General features: G+C 29.5%; 1 protein-coding gene across 4 annotated transcripts in view; it reads right to left on the bottom strand.

Annotated features, from left to right (window-relative positions):
* The window catches only part of LOC145258285 (CCR4-NOT transcription complex subunit 1-like), a 267,943-nt gene extending 252,086 nt beyond the window's left edge, over positions 1 to 15,857 (bottom strand). For 2 of the 4 annotated variants that reach the window (XM_080116291.1, XM_080116292.1), the window contains exon 1: positions 15,555 to 15,857. In XM_080116291.1, the coding sequence (XP_079972417.1) occupies positions 15,555 to 15,656 (102 nt within the window). In that variant the 5' untranslated portion in view covers positions 15,657 to 15,857. The remainder of the gene's footprint in view (positions 1 to 15,554) is intronic. The other 2 variants (XM_080116293.1, XM_080116294.1) reach the window with 2 other exon arrangements.
* Between the last annotated feature and the right edge of the window lie 2,438 nt (positions 15,858 to 18,295).

Here is an 18,295-nt window from a genome sequence, read left to right on the forward strand (position 1 = left end):
TTTCGCTATTTAATCCAACTAAAAATGATGAAACTTTCCAGTATAGCATGCTTGCTGGCGGTAGATCACTTTTTGCAAATAACCCGTTGGGGCTTGTTCACATAAATACTCGAAGTGAAAGTTGCACCTGTCGACGACGTTTCTAGTTGTTTTAGCTAATCAGGGAAAGAATTATCTTTGCTATGGAATTTGAACACAACACATGCGTCTTTCCAAAAGTTAAAATACCTCAAAGTTTAGGCATTGTAGCATAAAGGTAAATAAAGATAGAAACTGTAGAAGAGAATTGGATAAAAACTTTATGCACACATTGATAGAAATAGTGATAAACGCATATAACATGAGAACTTTTGTATCGTACCAAGCACAACAAATTTTCTGTAAACAAAGCGTTCGTCAACTGACTTACAAAGTATTCATTTTTTTATTTTTGCTATTATTTAGAAAACATTATGTTTTACGAGTTCTTGACCGTTAACATTATCGCACGTTTTCCATAGATAGTTAAATTCAAATTTTACAATCTTTTTTTATTATTAAATTGTTAAGTGAAAATACAGAATTACAAAACACCCTCTCCTCCTATTTTATGAATGCATTTCTAAATAACATTATTTCAGCATGGCAACAAGTGTATAAGTACTGAAAGTTAGTTTGTATAAAAATAAATGAAAAACATGTTTAAACAGGATAGGAATATTAATACAACAGATAGGGCGTCCAAAACATGTTATAATATAAATATGTATACAAATTACATTGTTACTGTTAATAAATACTGAAAATTTCATTCAAATTGGTTGATTTCCTGAATCTTGGTAAATTTTTAAGGGGGGGGGGACGTGCGACTCTAAAACGCTTTATTTAGAAACCCATCCTTCGCATGGGGATAAGGTGTTTTGTAACCATTCTGTACTTTCACCTAACAATGTAATTAAAAAAAAAAAAAAAAAAAAAAAAAGGATATCGTCAAACTTGAATTTAACTTTAAGGAAATAATATTACAAAAATAATGCTGTAATTTTGTTTTATTTTTAAAAATTGTTTTTGTTTAATTTTCATTGAAACGGCTCCACTTTACACCATTTGATTTATTTAAGTAAAAAACACTTAAATGAGTTAAAACACACAAACCACTTATCAAGTTAACTAAAAAAAAAAAATAACTATGATAATATTTAGTGGGTTTGTTTTACAATCCAAAGAGGTATGAAGAAGTGGTCAAAAAACATAAATGTTACCTAAGGCAAGATAAGTTACTCTTCTACCTACCGCAATAAATTTTGGTTGTAAATGTTTATATTCTGTTTGAAAAACAAGTAGTGTTGAGCGTTACAGGAGAACAAGAAAAAAAATGGCTACATCTCTTGAAATCTTTGAAGTCTCAACAATGACATAAAAATAAAAAATTATACAAAATAGTGGTAGAAACCCATCCAATAATTGTCACAGCAACTTGAAACCATTAAAATGAAAATTATCTCAATTTAATATATTTAAAAACATTAAAAAAAATTGCAATCTGTACAAAATTTCCTTTCATTTGATATGCTACAAACCAAATTTTGTTATTTTCTTTAAATTATGCTGTGGTGGCCATCTTGGATTTTTCACAGTGTAATGATGACAAATGATAATCTCCATCAGAATAATATTTCGCATGATAAAGCCTTACCTCCCATTATTTTAACTGTTTTTATGCTGTTTCGGTACTCATGCACTTATTGATCCATACTGAAATAATAACATTTAAAAAGCCATTCTTAACATGGGGAGGGTAGGGTGTTTTGCACCTATTTTGTACTTTAACCTTGAATAAAAAACAAAACTTTAATTAAACTTGGAAATAAATACGATTTAAAAAATATCACGGATCAGTAAGTGCGTTAGCACCGCTGTTTCTACTTAAAGCCGTTAAAATGAAACTGAGATATGCTAATTAGTCCATAAGTTACTAAGTGGTTGTAAATAACACCAACTGAACCTTCATGATATTATATGTTCAAAATTTTATCATATCTTAAGATTTGCAGATACAGATTTTTAAAGATGAATCAGTCTGTAAATTGTGCAAATTTCCTACCATTTTCAGTCACAAACTTATATGCGTTTGAATAGGACTGACTTAAGGAAAAATGTCCAATGAACCATGCATTTTTTGATACTTTGAATGGTCATAACTCCAGTTCTAACAGGGACATTTTAAAAACTAAAGATAATATTTCTTTGTTTTTAATGCTCTTTTCATTAATGCTTGATTTGAGTTTATTTGATGTAAAAAAAAAAAAAAAAAAAATGGTGTGCTATTGCTATGCCATAAAATTTTCATGCCAAATCAAATTTAAGAAAATAAAAGCTTGTTTACGATGTTTTTCCACTAGGTTTACAGTAAGCAAAAAACACTTGGGATTTTATGTTATTTGGTATTCTTTAGACCTGTCCTGTCTTTACAGGCTTCAATTGTTCAGAATACTTTACAAATAAACTTTATATTCTCCTTCTCCTCTGCAATAAAAAGCTCGTGCAATTTCAAGCATTTACATTACAAAAGAAAACTTAGATCTTGAAAAAAAAAAAAAAAAAAAAAAAAAAAAACATTCATTTTTTTTTTCATAACTTTTAGTTAATTAAAATTAAAAACTCTGCAAGATATCACCATCACTTCTAAACTTAACATGAAGATTTCAAACCTACACAAAAGATTAAATTAAAAACAATAGTCATAAAAATGTAATTATTGGAACTCAAAGTTGAATAAAAGTATTCTATTATATCAAGTTTTATTGATGTGCGTGTGTCACACTAAAACTCGGAAACTAATAAGATACACTTATCAACCTTCTATTACCAGATTCTGTATGACTTCTAAGTTCATTATGGTAAAAAAAAAAAAAAAAAAAAAAAAAAAAGTGTAAATGGGTATTCCCGGGGGTGGGAGGTTACAGAGACTAGATTCATTCTTACTGGTGATCATTTCCAAAACAATGCTGAAATTAGGTTAGCTGATGACCTTTTTTGTTATTATACTGAACCAGGTATAAGCAACAAAAGAACAGTAGTTGTTGTTTCAAAACTAAAAATAACTTGTGAAAATTTGTGTGAATGATAATTACGGAATGGATGATCCAATATAAATTGGTTACTTGTTCAATGTTTCTTCTATTTTATCATTTTGAAGTCTTAGAAACAGTTTGGGTCTTAGGAAAAAAACTTTTTTTTTAGTCTTAGAAACGTAAACATTTTTTTTTTTCTTAGAAACGTACACATTTTTTTTTTTTCTTCTTAGAAACGTACACATTTTTTTTTTTTCTTAGAAACGTACACATTTTTTTTTTTCTTAGAAACGTACACATTTTTTGTAGTCTTAGAAATGTAAACATTTTTTCTCCCTTAAAACAAACGTTTTGTCTTAGAAACGTAGGCACCTCCAAAAGTCACCACAAAATTAATCTCCCCTATATGTAAAACGTAAGTACAGGCAATTAATGGCTGCTTCGGTAGGGGGGTATGGTTTTTAACGTCAGCTAATCATAATTTTTTAAATGTTCGAGTACTTTTTTATTGTATTTGAAAGATTATAGTTTAAAGTTAATTTCTCAAAGAAAAAAGTGTGTGAAATAAAAAAAATACGTGGAATAATTTTTTCTCAAATCTGAAAAAAACCTAGATTTCACGTACAAATTCATTATGACAAAAATCGCGTTTACATTTTTCTGGCAAGAAAAATATGAGTTTTCTGGAATTATTTTTTGGAATTATTTTAAGTTAGAGTCTTAAGATAATGAATTAATACAATAAATGTACTTTTGCAAAAAAATGTAATGATTATCCAAAAATGTATCACTGATAGGAGCGAGACTTGTTCATATCAAAAAAAAAAAAAAAAACTCTAGCGGCAAAATTCAAATATGTATGGAAGGACAAATTAGAAATAATTTATGTCTTTATTTAACATTATTCCGGCATACCAAGCGACTTTTTTTTCTTTTTTGAGCCAAAGACTCAATGTGTTTCTTTGATTTAAAAATGCATAAATGTTAATTAAATTCATTAATAATATACTACTGACAATTTATTCTTTGAAAAAAAAAAAGTTAGCACCATTATTTATTAATAGAGTTACACTTGGTCAAGAAAACAATTTATAATCATTGAAAAAAATCACACACTAAAAAAATAGACTTAAAATTTATCATAATGTTTACGTGAAGTTGATGAACACAAACAAGCGGATAGTTGAAAAGAGGAGGAGGGTAGGCAAAACAGACTGGTTTTCTTTTCAAGTCTATGTATCCATACTTACCGACATGGAACGCTTGCATAATTTTTGCCATTTTTTAATTAAATTCTTTTTTTGTGTTCCTGTTTTTCAATTTAATTTTTTTTTTTACTTTATTTTCCAAGATTATATGAACATTATTTTATGTTGATAATTATACGTTCTTGCGTGCAATGGAAATACTAGAATATGTAAAGATTATGTTAAAAATGTAACCGTAAAAAAAAAAAAAAAAAAAGTAGAAATAATTTTTGCAATTATAATTTTTTTGTGTGAAAATATTAAATAAACAATGCTTAATTCAATGATAATATTGGTAGTTCGAGAAATTAATTTTTCTTCGAGTTATATCGAATTCATTAATACGGACTTCAGGGGGTTTTTTTTCGTAATGTTCCTGTAAAAATTATTTTATTTTTATTGTTAAAAATTACGATGTTTTATTTACATAAAAAAGCAAAAATAAATTCATGTGTTTTTTTTTATTTACTACTGAAAACCATAACTTTTGTAAAGGTATTTTTTGTTTAAACAAAATAGTACATTTTCACTAAGATTTAAATAAAAATAATTAGTTCATTATATTCCGTGATCATTATTTGATAAATACTGAAAATTTCATTAAAATTGGTTAATTTCCTGATTTTTTGGTAAATTTTTAAGCAAAGGGAGGGGGTCAAAATGTTTATACATTTTGAGCATTGGCATTCATTTTGTTCGTACCTAGTAAAACAGTATAAATTAATATTATCAATATAACTTTTGTACCATTTAAAAGAAGGGCAAAATAAACTAGTAATAATTTTTTAAAATTTTTTTCATCGTACGAAAATGAAATTGCGAGACGAAAATCGTGTTTACATAATTGACGCTTTGAAATAACGTTCCCATGTAGTAAGCATTTCGAACATAAAAATATACCAGTGTTTAATAAATCCAGCAAAAATCAACTAATGGTCAGATTTTCTTGAAATTTTCATTACTTATCCATTTTAGAATGAAATTACATAAAATGTAGTTTCCAGAAAACATACGAGGGAAAATATTTTTTTAGTACATGTCCCCCACCCCATATTTATTTTTTCGAAATTTGAATAAAATCTATTTAAATCTAACAAAATATCTATTTATTTATTATGAAATGTAAGAGTTCAAATAAAGTAAAACATTTTTTTTTAAATTTAAATACACATATTTAACAAAAATTTACCTTGAAGTTGGTATTAAAAAAAAATATATATAAATTTAATGTTTTATTTTTTTAAATGGCGTTTTTTTTTTTCGAATTAATCAGTTGAATTGCCAAGAAAAAGAAACTTCATAAACATTAATTTTTAAAAGATTAAAACGATTAAAATTCCATTATTTCAAAATGTTCCATTACAACATAGATGTTTAATTGTTTAAATTTATTTTTAAATATTAAGTTTTAATATAAACATGGCTCTTGTCAGTTATTTTATCTCTAGATTAAAACCAATTTGAAAATATTATTGTGCAATATTAAGCATTTTTTAGGACCCCCCCCCCATATTTTGTTTGTCTCTTTACCGAAAAAAAAAAAAAAATGGAAGCCGTAGTTAACCAAACAAACATTCAGTAAAACCGTATTTTATATTTAATATACAAATGTTTATAATATTAATCATTAAACTGTAAATCTTAAAACCTAACAAAATTATAACAAAGATTAATTATTAATTGCAGTTTGAAGAAGATAAGCAAAGGTTTTAAAAGATCATTAAGTTGCTTTTGCTTTTCCATAGTCCGTATAGTTAACACAAGTTTGACGTCACGGAATCAGGCTTTCTTTTTTCACGTTTTGGAGGTACCTATAGAAACGTAAACATTTTTTCTACTTATTATCGCCATAGAATCAATACTTAAGTGAATTTTAAGCATTTAAATGTTTTAACTAAAATTATTCAGTTTTAATTTCGATTTTAATAAATCGACTAATGTTAAAAATAATTCAATTTGTATATAAGTTGCATATAGGTGAAAAATACAAAATCTTAAAACTTAAAATGTGTATCAAAATAAATATTCGGGTAAATAAATAGAAATATTCATTAAAAATAAATGTGATACTTGTGTACTTATGCTACCGTGCTGAAATAAGATTATTTAGAAAGCCATTCTTAATATGTAGAGGGGGTGTTTTGTAACTATTCTGTACTTTCACCTAACAAAATGTGGCCTCGTAGAACATACAACCTACCTTTAAAACCTTGTTTTCTATGGGTTTTAGGGTGTGCTGAAAACGAATATCGCATTCAAAATTGGAGCCGGCAACTAGTTTTCACGATATTGCAAAATACTTTTCCGCACATTTCACGCAGTAATATAACATGGCGGCCATATTTGTTTATGCTACGCGCAGAAACAAAGGGGACGACGTAATGAAATTACAAGCCGTTTTTACCATGGGGAGGTTGGGAGTGTCTATTGCGAAAGTCATTAACATGGAGAGATTGAGGGTGTTTATTTTGAAAGCTGTTCTTTACTGTCAGCATCCTCGAAAACCTACAAAAGTCAACATTTCAAATGTAAACGGGGAGTTGGACTAAATGTATAAAAAAAAGAATTATACCAAATAAACTTCTTTCATTTAAAAATTATGGTAAATTTTCATTCAGATTTGGTCCACCTCCACAATTTTCTTTTAAATGACGACTTTTATAGGTTTTCGACAATGCTGAATACGAAAATCGCATTGACATTTTGCAGAAATAAGTAGTTATCGAGATTAAAATGTTGTATTATGCATTGTATTCTTTGGCAGCCATCTTTTTATGCACATGCGCCATAAACAACTCTACTCATCTATGACTGACACTGCACGTGCGTAAAAAAGATGGCCGCCAAAGAATACAATGCATAATACACTTTTTTATATCGATAACTAATTATTTCTTGCAAAATTCCAATGTGATTTTCGTATTCATAGCCGAAAACCTATAAAAGGTGTCATTTAAAAGAAAATTGTGGTGGTGGACCTAATTTAAAAAAATACCAAAAGGATTTCATTTTTGTTAATAAAATTTTATTTTCGTCGCCCCCCCCTTCCCGTTTCTGCGCGCGTGTATCATAAACAAATATGGCCGCCATGTTCATTACTATATGAAACATGCAGAAAAGTAGGTTTGCAATATCGTGAAAATTAGTTGCCGGCCCCAATTTTAAATGAGATATTCATTTTCAGCACGCCCAAAAGCCACTACAAAACAAGTTTTAAAAAGGTAGGTTGTGTGTTGGTCTACCAGGCCACAAATACAAAAAAAAAAAGATATTGTAAAACTTGAATTTAACTCGAAAATACTATTTCAAAAATAGCATAGCACCATAAATGTACTGTAGGCACCACCAAAAATCTACCAAAAATCAGGTAATTATCCAATCAATACAAAATTTTCAGCAATTATTAAGAATGAACTTTATAACAGTACTTATTTTTCATAAACAATTTTTATATATATACTTTTTTTGCTTACAATCCCCCCCTTGTTTTGAGGGGGTTCCGAATATGCTTAAAATAATCATCTGAAACTGAACAAAACATGGTGTTGTTGTAAGGGACAGGATTATAGATTAAAAATTAAAAACAAACTTGTTTGCATACCTTATTTTGATGTCTGAATATCAGAACTTTGTGTTTAATTATCCCGCTTTTGAGTTTTGAAGTGTGAAATTCGGTGAATATGTTAAGTAAAATAATTAAAGTTAAGCAAAACAAACAAAAAAAATTTATTTAATATTTATACGAAAAAAGCCATTTTAAAACCTTTGATAAATAAATTAACAATTTCGGGTTTGTATTACTGTACACAGATTCGAAAAAGTTGTCAAAAAAACAAATATATAACAAATAAATGTTATCAAAGGCAAGATAAGTTACTTTTCTACCAAACTGGATATAATTCTCATGTTTTTATTCAATTTAACATGTTTATTTACCTCGAAAAACATGCAGTGTTTACCGATGTATTGGAAAATTCAAAATGGTGACGGACTATCTCTTAAACATGGTAAGTTTGGGAAAAAGTGTTATAAATAATGAAATAGACAAAATACTATTAAAAAAACAACGAATATATGTCAACCTAAGTCACGGTAATATATATTGAGCGAATTTCTAACAGTATTTTGTCTATTTTATTATTTATAACACATTTTCCCGAACTTACCGTGTTTAAGAAATAGTCGGCCGCCATTTTGAATTTTCCAATACATCGGTAAACACTGCATGGTTTTCGATCTAAATAAACATGTTAAATTGAATAAAAACATGAGAATTATATCCAGTTTTGTAGAAAAGTAACTTATCTTGCCTTTGATAACATTTATTTGTTATATATTTGTTTTTTGACAACCTTTTCAAATCTATGTGTACAGTAATACAAACCCACAATTTCTTTTTAGCGAGCCGAATAATGCATGACCATTATTAAACAGGGCATGCTTTGAAGAATCGATACAAAAAAAAAAAAAATTTGATAAATATTGTGCCCTTTGTATTAAAAATATAATCATTTTTTCGATCCAGTTTGAAAACGTTTGTCGCCTTTCAACTATGGTGGACCAAACGCGCTGAAATAATCGTTTTTTTTTTTTTTTAATTCCGCTTTAAATTGCTCTCCTCCCCATTTTGGAGAGCCTGGCCCCCACACACATACACATTAAAAACCAAACTCATACAAATGGTCACCAATCTGGTACTGGCCAGCCTCAGCGTTAATAATACATTGAAATTTTCATCACTGAAAAATAAGTTTTTTTTTTTTTTGGCTTTTTGGTCTTCCGTAGTTTGCTTTTTATCAAGTACAAATGTAAACAGAGTAATCAAATCGATGTGAAGTAACTGGTTGCCTATATGAATAAGTGGAATTATTTGAAATCCAGGTACTTATAATATTTTTGCATATTCTCATAGAAAATCACCATAAATCTTAGACAAGAAATAAACAAATTAACTTTCAAAAAGCTTCTTTTTTTTTTTTTCTTAACTATTTATATACATTTTTTGTGGAAACAAAAAGTTACTCAGAAATAATGGATTTTAATGAATGTAATTTCGTTTTAAAAAACAACAAGTTGATTTTTCGGCCATTTTTGGCGGTGTCTAATGTACTGTTTAAATTAAAACAGAAACATGTGCGAATCTGTCAAATGGCAACCTCAAGTGTTTCTAAGGAAAACAAAACTGATTTACATTGAATTTTATCCCCCCCTCCCCCCATTGCATTTTATTTTAGTAATTACTACTTTAAATGACAAAATAAAATTGGGTTAACCTATATGGAAAGGGTCCTGATGTCCCGCCTTGTTTTGAGTTCGGGGGAAAAAATCGTCTGCCGTGAGTGGTGTTGAGACAAAAAATTACCCCTTCAATAGAGTGCCGAGTTGTTAACTTAACAAAAAACAGTTCAAATAATTAAAAAAAAAAGTTTTATTTTCACAGTTCATTAATCAGAATTTAAAAAAATAAACAGTTTAAATAATTAATATTTTTTACCCCCTTATAAATTCCACAAATAATTAGAATTTTTGGTATACCGAATTTTTTTTTAATTCCACAGTTCAAATAATTAGAATAAAATAAAAACTTCTAAAATAAAAACTTCTGTCGTATCATGGCGCCCTCGATTGTATTTTCTTTTCGTTACGATACTGACTTTCATTAGGTGTGTCAGAAATTTCGTGAAAAATAGTGAATAATTCCACCCTGTCTTTCTAAGCTTATAACTCCTCGAAAAATCTAATTCAAGCCCTAATTTTTTTTTTCAATTAAAAAGGAGCAAGGACCAAGGTTTCATTAAAAAAAAAAAAAAAAAAAAAAAGGTTTTAAACTTCGGACTTTACAGGTAAATTTCTAAAAAACATTACTTTTTTTTGTTTTAAATTTGAATATATTATTTATTGACCTTTTCTCTTCAATTTGTGATATATAACACTTTGGTGAGTAAATTAATTATTTACTTTTTAATACACATTTCAAAATAGGAGGCGTGAATTATTCGACCCCCTGTCTTTCCAAGCTTATAATTACTCGAAAAATGTAATTCAAGCCCTAATTCTTTTTTCAATTAAAGGAGCAAGGACCAAGGTTTCATTAAAAAAAACAAAAAAAAAAAAAAAAAGAAAAACGTGTTTTTTTTGTTTTAAATTTGAATATATTATTTATTGACCTTTTCTCTTCAATTTATGATATATAACACTTTGGTGAGTAAATTAATTATTTACTTTTTCATAGACACTTGAAAATGGGGGGGGGCGTGAATTTAAAAAGAAACGTTTGTCTAAAATATTATATTTGGTTTATTGGAAAGAACATAAAATTTCACATTGACCCTGAAAATATCGTAAAAATAGAATCAATAGAAAAATTGATAGATTTTTAAAGTTTAAAAGTTGAAAAATATTGAGTTCGTAAAATTCATTAGTTTTTTTAAAACAACTTTAATAGTTTATTTTGGAAGTATAATCCATAAAGAAAATAAATAACCCACTTTTAAAAGAGAAATTACGAGTTTTTTATATTTTATTCGCAGTTTCGTGTTAGGAGTGTCAAAAATTCCTACAAAAATTCTGATACATCTAGACTTTCATCTATCTCCACAATTATTCCGGGGCCCCTTAATTTTGTTGGGGTTGCTAATGTGAAGGGAGGGCATCTCAAACAATGAGTTGTTCCTTTTTATTTCTGTCATAGGTCCTTCTTTTCGTAAGATGTTATTTTCTCGTAAGAAAATTTTTGCCTCATTGTAACAACTCCAAAATTTGCTCATGCTTGTCAAATCCTTGCTGAAGGGGTTTTAGGGTTAGGGTAATTTTCTGCCTCGATACCGCTTACGTCAGACAGCTTTTCCCGAACTCAGAACGAGGCGGGGCGTCAGGACCCTATCCGTACAGGTTAACCTAAAATTGGAAAAGAAGTCACAAATATTTCATCTATTCACTTGTATTAAAGAGGTATTTATAAGACTACATGAATTTCGCATACATAAAGTAGCCATCTTTTAGTCATTTGCGTTAAACAAATTGTGAAATGTTATAAGAATTTAATGAAATTTTTTACACAGATGTCTAAGAAATGCAATTTTGGTGCTTGTGCACGTTTGCCACCGCGCTATTTTTAAATAGATTTTTTTTTCAGGTTAAACTCAAGCTTCACGATATCTTTTTATTTATTTATTTTTATTACATTGTTAGGTGAAAACATAGAATACTTACAACCCCCCCCCCCATGCGAAGAATGACTTTCAAAACAATAACGTTATTATTTCAGCACGATGGCAAAAGTGCACGACTGCACGAGTGCCGCAATTTTTAGTAATTTCTCAAGCGAAAATAATTTGTCGGTAATAAGTGAAAATCGACTGCCAGTCTTTTTTTTTTTTTTTTTTTCTGGTTTGGCTAAGTTAAAGTGACGATAATATCAACCGATTTACAAACAGAAATTTTTCTGTTGGTGAAAGTTATTAGTTGTATATTTTGTTTTTCGATTTCTTGACACTTAACTGTACTGAATAAATGGTTAAACTTTTTTTTACGCAAGCACGTCACAAATAGGTAATTGTTTTGAACTAATTATCTTCCATTATTACTTACAGATTAGAGAACACCGCACACCGCCGAGAACTCGTAAAAAAAAAATAAATAAAATAAAAAAATAAAATAAAAAATCAAACAATTTATAGAAAACTCAGAATTAAATTTCTCTACTGACGTTTAGCGTGTGGAAACTATAAAATTCTTTTTATTTCAAACTTTTATTTCGATGTTCGTGCCTCAATGCCTCATTGACATATTCAAACATGGCAAGCCAGGATTAAATTCGCAAAACTTAAGCGATTAAATGGGTTTTGACGGGGGATTTTGGATACTTTTGAAATTTACGGGTTATGTCCAAAATTTAGTACACAAAGTTAAGACGCCGGAAGTGAACCCGGTTGGTAAATGTTACCTTACGTCACAACAGAAGACCGAACACTCTAATTTGGTTTCTTAAGGGTATTCGAGGTCGCTAATAACGAATCTGATAATCAAACCCGCCGCAAATTTACTGTTTGCATGGTAGATCTTGGAACTATTTTGTGCCATTTCACCGCCTTCGGTAGTGTTTTTCTTACATAATACGTTCGCGAGCGAACGGGCGCAGTGGGCCACTGGGCCAGTGGAGTGGGGTGTCGTATTACATCGCGTAGGAATCTTTCAAATAAAAAAAATAAAAAAATTGTGGTCCATTCATCAAAAAATTAAGTTTTCACGGCGGTTTGCAAAACCATAACCAAACATTTGGGATTGTACTGTACACAGATTCGAAAAAGTTGTCAAAAAAACAAATATATAACAAATGTTATCAAAGGCAAGATAAGTTACTTTTCTACCAAACTGGATATATTTTTCGTGTTTTTATTCAATTTAACATGTTTATTCAGCTCGAAAACCATACAGTGTTTACCGATGTATTGGAACATTCAATATGGCGTCTGATTCTCTCTTTAACACGGTAAGTGTGGGAAAAGATGGCGTCTGATTCTCTCTTTAACACGGTAAGTGTGGGAAAAGATGTTATAAATAAGAAACCGGATAAAATACGGTTAAAAACTCGCTTATTATATGTTTGTTACCGTGACATAGGTTGACATATATTCGGCGGATTTTTAATAGTATTTTGTATAGTTTTTTATTTATAACACCTTTTTCCAAACTTACGGTGTTAAAGAGGGTGTGAGACGGCTGAGACGCCATCTTGAATTTTCGAATACATCGGTAAACACTATGTTTTTCGAGCTGAATAAACATGTTACGTTGAATAAAAACAAAAAAAATGTATCCAGTTTGGTAGAAAAGTAACTTATCTTGCCTTTGATAATATTTATTTGTTATATATTTGTTTTTTGACAACTTTTTCGAATCTATGTGTACAGTAATACAAACCCCCGCTCGTGAAAACTTTTTTAGATCAATTAAAAAGCGTTAAAACTACGTAAGAAAAAAGAAAGAAACCACATTTTTTTAAACTTTAAATGACCGCTTAAAGATTCCTACGCGATATGATAAGACACCACACTACGCCCGTTCGCACGTGACCGTCATGTAAGAAAAACACTACCGAAGGCGGTGAAATGGCACAAAATAGTCCCAAGGTCTAGGGGTTCATACCATGCAAACAGTAAATTTGCGGCGGGTTTGATTATCAGACTCGTTGTCAGCGACCTCGAATAGCCCTAAAAAAAAACAAATTAGAGTGGTTGGTGTTCTGTTGTGGCGTAAAGTAATATCGTGACCATCATATTACGGTAGCCACGGTAACATCTACCTTTTTTACAATTCTATAAATATTTTTTTTTTTAAATTTAAAATATATTCGTATGGAAATATTTTATTTTAAAAAATGTAAACTTTCATAGTTTACATTTCTATAAATTTTTCTAAATATTTAAAATATATCTATATGGAAATATTTAATTTTCAAATTTTATCACAATTTTGTTTATCTATGCCTCCGTTCAGTCCCGAAAACAGCAGAGCACTGCAATCCTTGCCACACGATTACACGCGCTGCCAGCGCGTGTAATCGTGTGGCAAGGATTGCGCAATCTCCAATCACATCTCTTCTGAATCGGTACTGACTACTGCTCGTGCTCGAGTACAGTGGCAAGAAGTTTAGGACGACTGGAAACAATAAGCAGAGGGCACATCAGCAGTGACAGCACCTGGAAGTCCCAAATAGTCACCGATTTAGTACTAACCAGGTTCAATGTTGCTTATCGACGATCCAGTCCACTCCGCGCCGCGGTAATGTTATAATGTATCTTGAGCCACCTTCAATTGAATTACGAAGCCGAAACTTTCTGATAACACAAGTGTTAAAAAAACGTTTATACATTATGACAAAATTCTATGATAAAACTTATTTTTAAAAAAATTTCGGGTTTGTGTTACTACACAGATTCCAAAAAGTGGTTAAAAACAAATATAACTAAATGTTATCAAAGGCAAGAGAAGTTTTTATAAAAATGTAAAAATGAAAGTTTATTATTTTATTTTTCCATGATCGCATAAGTGTTAAAACTAAAATGTTTGGAAATAAATTATTTCTATATGGTTTCGTATTTCGTTTCATGTTGACTGACTTCCATTCCATGTTTAAGGAAAACCGAGTCTACTTCCGGTGTACTGAATTTTTGGACATAACCACTAAGGGACTGTTGTTTTTATGGATAAGATTTTTAAGTTAAATTCAATTTTTACAGTATTTAGATTATAAAGTACAGGCATTTTGTAGTACAAGAAAAAATTTAAAGTTGTCAAAAAACAAATATTTAACAAATAAATGATACCCAAGTTTTTCGTTTTGTTGCCTAATCTAAAAATGCCCCTTTTGATTATTAAATTCTTATAGGTGAAAATATAAAACAGTTACAACGCGCCCCACCCCTCCCCGATGTAGGGGTGCCTTTCAGCATGGTCCGTATTCTAAATACCACCATATATATATATATGGTGGTCTTTCTTTCAATACATAATTGCACGAGATTTTATATATATATACACATATATATATATATATATATATATATATATGTATATATATATGTATACACACACACACACACTTTGTTTCTATTGACAGCATCGAGGGAAAAGGTACAATTTTCATTTATTTACTTTTAAATATATTTCAAATGACTAAGTTGTCTACACCTTTGTAAGGAGTGTCGATAAAAAAATAAGATTTAAAAAAAATCATTTTAACTAGACTTAATTTTATTTATTTTAAAACAAAAATATTGTGCACGAAAACCAATGTGTAAAATAAATAAAAATGGTTAAATACATATGTTAAAATATTTGCTCCACTTAAAAGTATTTAAAAAAAAAAAAAAAAAAAAAAAAAAGTGCATTCGCCATGTTAAAATGGGGGGGGGGTAGACAATGATGAATTATATTCATTTTTGGAGTGGCATGGACCCCACAAAACTATAAATATATCTGGATTTAAAAATAGGAATAAAAAGGAACAATATAATCCACAAACATTAAAATATAAACGTACATAAATTTGAAATATTTCTAAATAAATTAGCGTCTTTTTTTAGTATAGTTGTTAAAGGACTTAGTTTTGTATTTGTCTGAGAACGAGAAGAGGATTTTTTTTTTATTCAAAGGTATCGATCTTAACGGTGTCGAATAAGTAAAATAGCAAGTTTAATTTTAGATTTTAATAGAAAAAAAAAACTATGGGGAAACAAATCGCTTGACTTACGTGAGCGATTTCTTGAACGACTGTCTTCGAATTCTTCTTTGTTAATGTCGACACTGAATAAGTTATTTCAGCCAAGGCAAACGAGAGTGAATCGAGATTCATATTCCATGAACGCAAAGAGCGAAAGCCTCAAATCACTTTGAAGCCTTCTTCAGACTATTTCCAAGTTCTGAAGGTCTCGTCGATGGAAAAAGTCCGAGATTTTATGACCCGAATCGGGCCGACATCACTGAGACATTCGCCTAAAAATTCAGACATGGCATCCCGGCGGCCATGTTGGAAAACGACGTACCTAAGGAAAAAGAAAGTGTCGACGTCGAATAATTAATATTAATAAAAAAAATAATTTTTAAAAGACAAATATCATTATCTATTAATAATTAGGATTTTTTTATTTCGAATTGGTTTTAATTATTTTTTTTTTTACCTTGAATAAAAAAAGATTATTAAAAGGAAGAAAAAAAACTCCCTACAGTCACGTGATGGGCATTAGAACATGACTTTTCATCCCCCACAATTTTTGTTTACTGCATCTTTGTGGTACTTTATATTTTCTTGCTATCTGTTTTTATTTATTTTTCTTTAGAAAAAAAATAGGTGTTTTTAAAATCATAAATTTTAGTGTATCAAACTACAAAGAAACATTAATATTCAAAAATTGAAAAATTATGGAATTGGTGTCGTCGCATGATGCCAATATCTTTATGAATAACAGAATTCACGAAATTCTTAATCCATTAATCTTTATTATTCCATCAATACGTATTTTAATTGAATAGTTTGTACTTAGTTTATTTACTTAGCTATTTTTTTATCGTTATAATTTCTTTATTGTATAAACAATAAATAAATAAAAATGTCCTACTTTATAAAAAACATTAATTTTTATTTTGTTTTTAAGTTTGTTGTTAAGTTTTGTTCTAAAATTAATAAACAAATAAAAAATAAACAAAATGTGATAAACAAAAACATGTTTACTTTTATTTTGTTAAATAAGTCCTACAAAAACAACTTAAAAGTTATGTTAGAATTATATTAGTGTTACAAAAAGAAGTTCGGTTCAAATTCTGTAGGAGTATCAAATGTCTTTAAAGAAGTCAATTTAGTTTTTATTTTGTATTAAGATCTCGTGTTTCTCGCCAATACATAACTTTGATAAATACGGATTGATTATTTACTATTAATGCAAAATAGAATAAGGAAAAATTAAAACAGGTGGTAATGCAGAAGAATAGGCGACACAAAGTTGGCAGCAAAAGGAGTCAGATAAAAAAAAAATTATTTTATTTTTCTTTAAAAAAAAAAGTATAATAATCGCTAAATATTTTTTTATAATAGTGAAAAGAAATTCAAAACAAGTAAAAAAAAAAAAAAAAAAAAAGTAATAATTAAGTACAATGCGAATTTTTTATCTGATATTACTGCTGACTTTGTGTCGCCTATTCTTCTGCTTTACCAGGTTGGGAAACAGGAAGTGCTGTACCTGAACAGTGAATGTTTTTAAAATTTATAAAAAAATATGATAAAAAGTTTTGATGTTGTTTTATTCCCTAAACTACGAGTTTCATTTGATCAGTCTGTGCACCTAATCTATTTTAAATATCTCTGGATCATTTTAGAAATACAATTTTTTTTTTTTTTTTGTTTTTCTTATTTTTTCTCCTGTGTGTGTTTCTCTACAATGAATTTTATGTAAGAAATGAAAAGATGATGTGTGTGAGTGGTGAAATAATGATGGAGAGTGAGAAAATGATGGAAGACTTGAAAACCACCCAAAATAAAGAAAAATAACCATAAGAAAAAATAAATAAAAAGCTAGTGGGAATCATCCTTTCCTAGCTGATATCTGAAATGCTTACTGTTTTCGACTATCACCAAAAACAAGGGAGTCATTTTCATATATGGGAGTAGGCAGTATCTAAGGATAAAAAAATGGAGGTATGGGTTCTTTAAGATGTTTGGTAACCTCCAAGATATATATCATGGGCTAGGAGTAAAAATAAAACTTTTGGGAAGAGGGCATCTTTGGAGGTATTTTCACACCTAAAATAAAGAATGCTGTGACAATGATAGAAATCGCCCTAAATTCTCGACCCAAAACTGAAGAACCACTGCTCAAAACAACAAGGTATTATAAAAAGGTTGACTCAGAAGCCATCAGGGATCTCATCAGTGATGCCCAATATCTTTTCTCTTCTAGCTGAACAGTGCACAAATGAGACCACTGAATGGTTCAAAAATTTAAGCACATGTTCCCATGCATAAATTCTATAGCAAGTCCCACTCTCCCCAATATGTTTCTTCTACTTGTGCAGCTGCCATTGCTCAAAGGCAGCGTGCGTACCACAGATTTAACCGACATAAGTGTAGTTCTAACAGACAGAAGTTTATAGAAGTCAGAAGTAATTGTAAGAGAGAAATAGCGACAGCTAAGAGAGATTATACTGAAACCACTAAAAAATACCATCAAAGCACAGAAATTAATAACCCGTAATTATTTGAAAATCTACAACAGTGTAGTGAATAATGGACTGTCAACAATTTCCCCACTATCAAACAATCATGAGGTTCTTTGCACGGCAACCAAGATGGCTAACATGCTTGCCAGTTGGTTTGCCCCAAACTCCACATTGGACCCAGCAAACCACTCCCTCCCTGACTTTCTTTTGTGGATAGACACCACATTAGAAGATCTGAAAATCAGGTGCATGGTATCATAAAAAACCTAGACACCTTAAAAG

The sequence above is a fragment of the Euprymna scolopes genome, chromosome 33, assembly GCF_053919585.1.
Source record: "Euprymna scolopes isolate OS-2025 chromosome 33, ASM5391958v1, whole genome shotgun sequence".
Lineage (NCBI taxonomy): Eukaryota > Metazoa > Mollusca > Cephalopoda > Sepiida > Sepiolidae > Euprymna > Euprymna scolopes.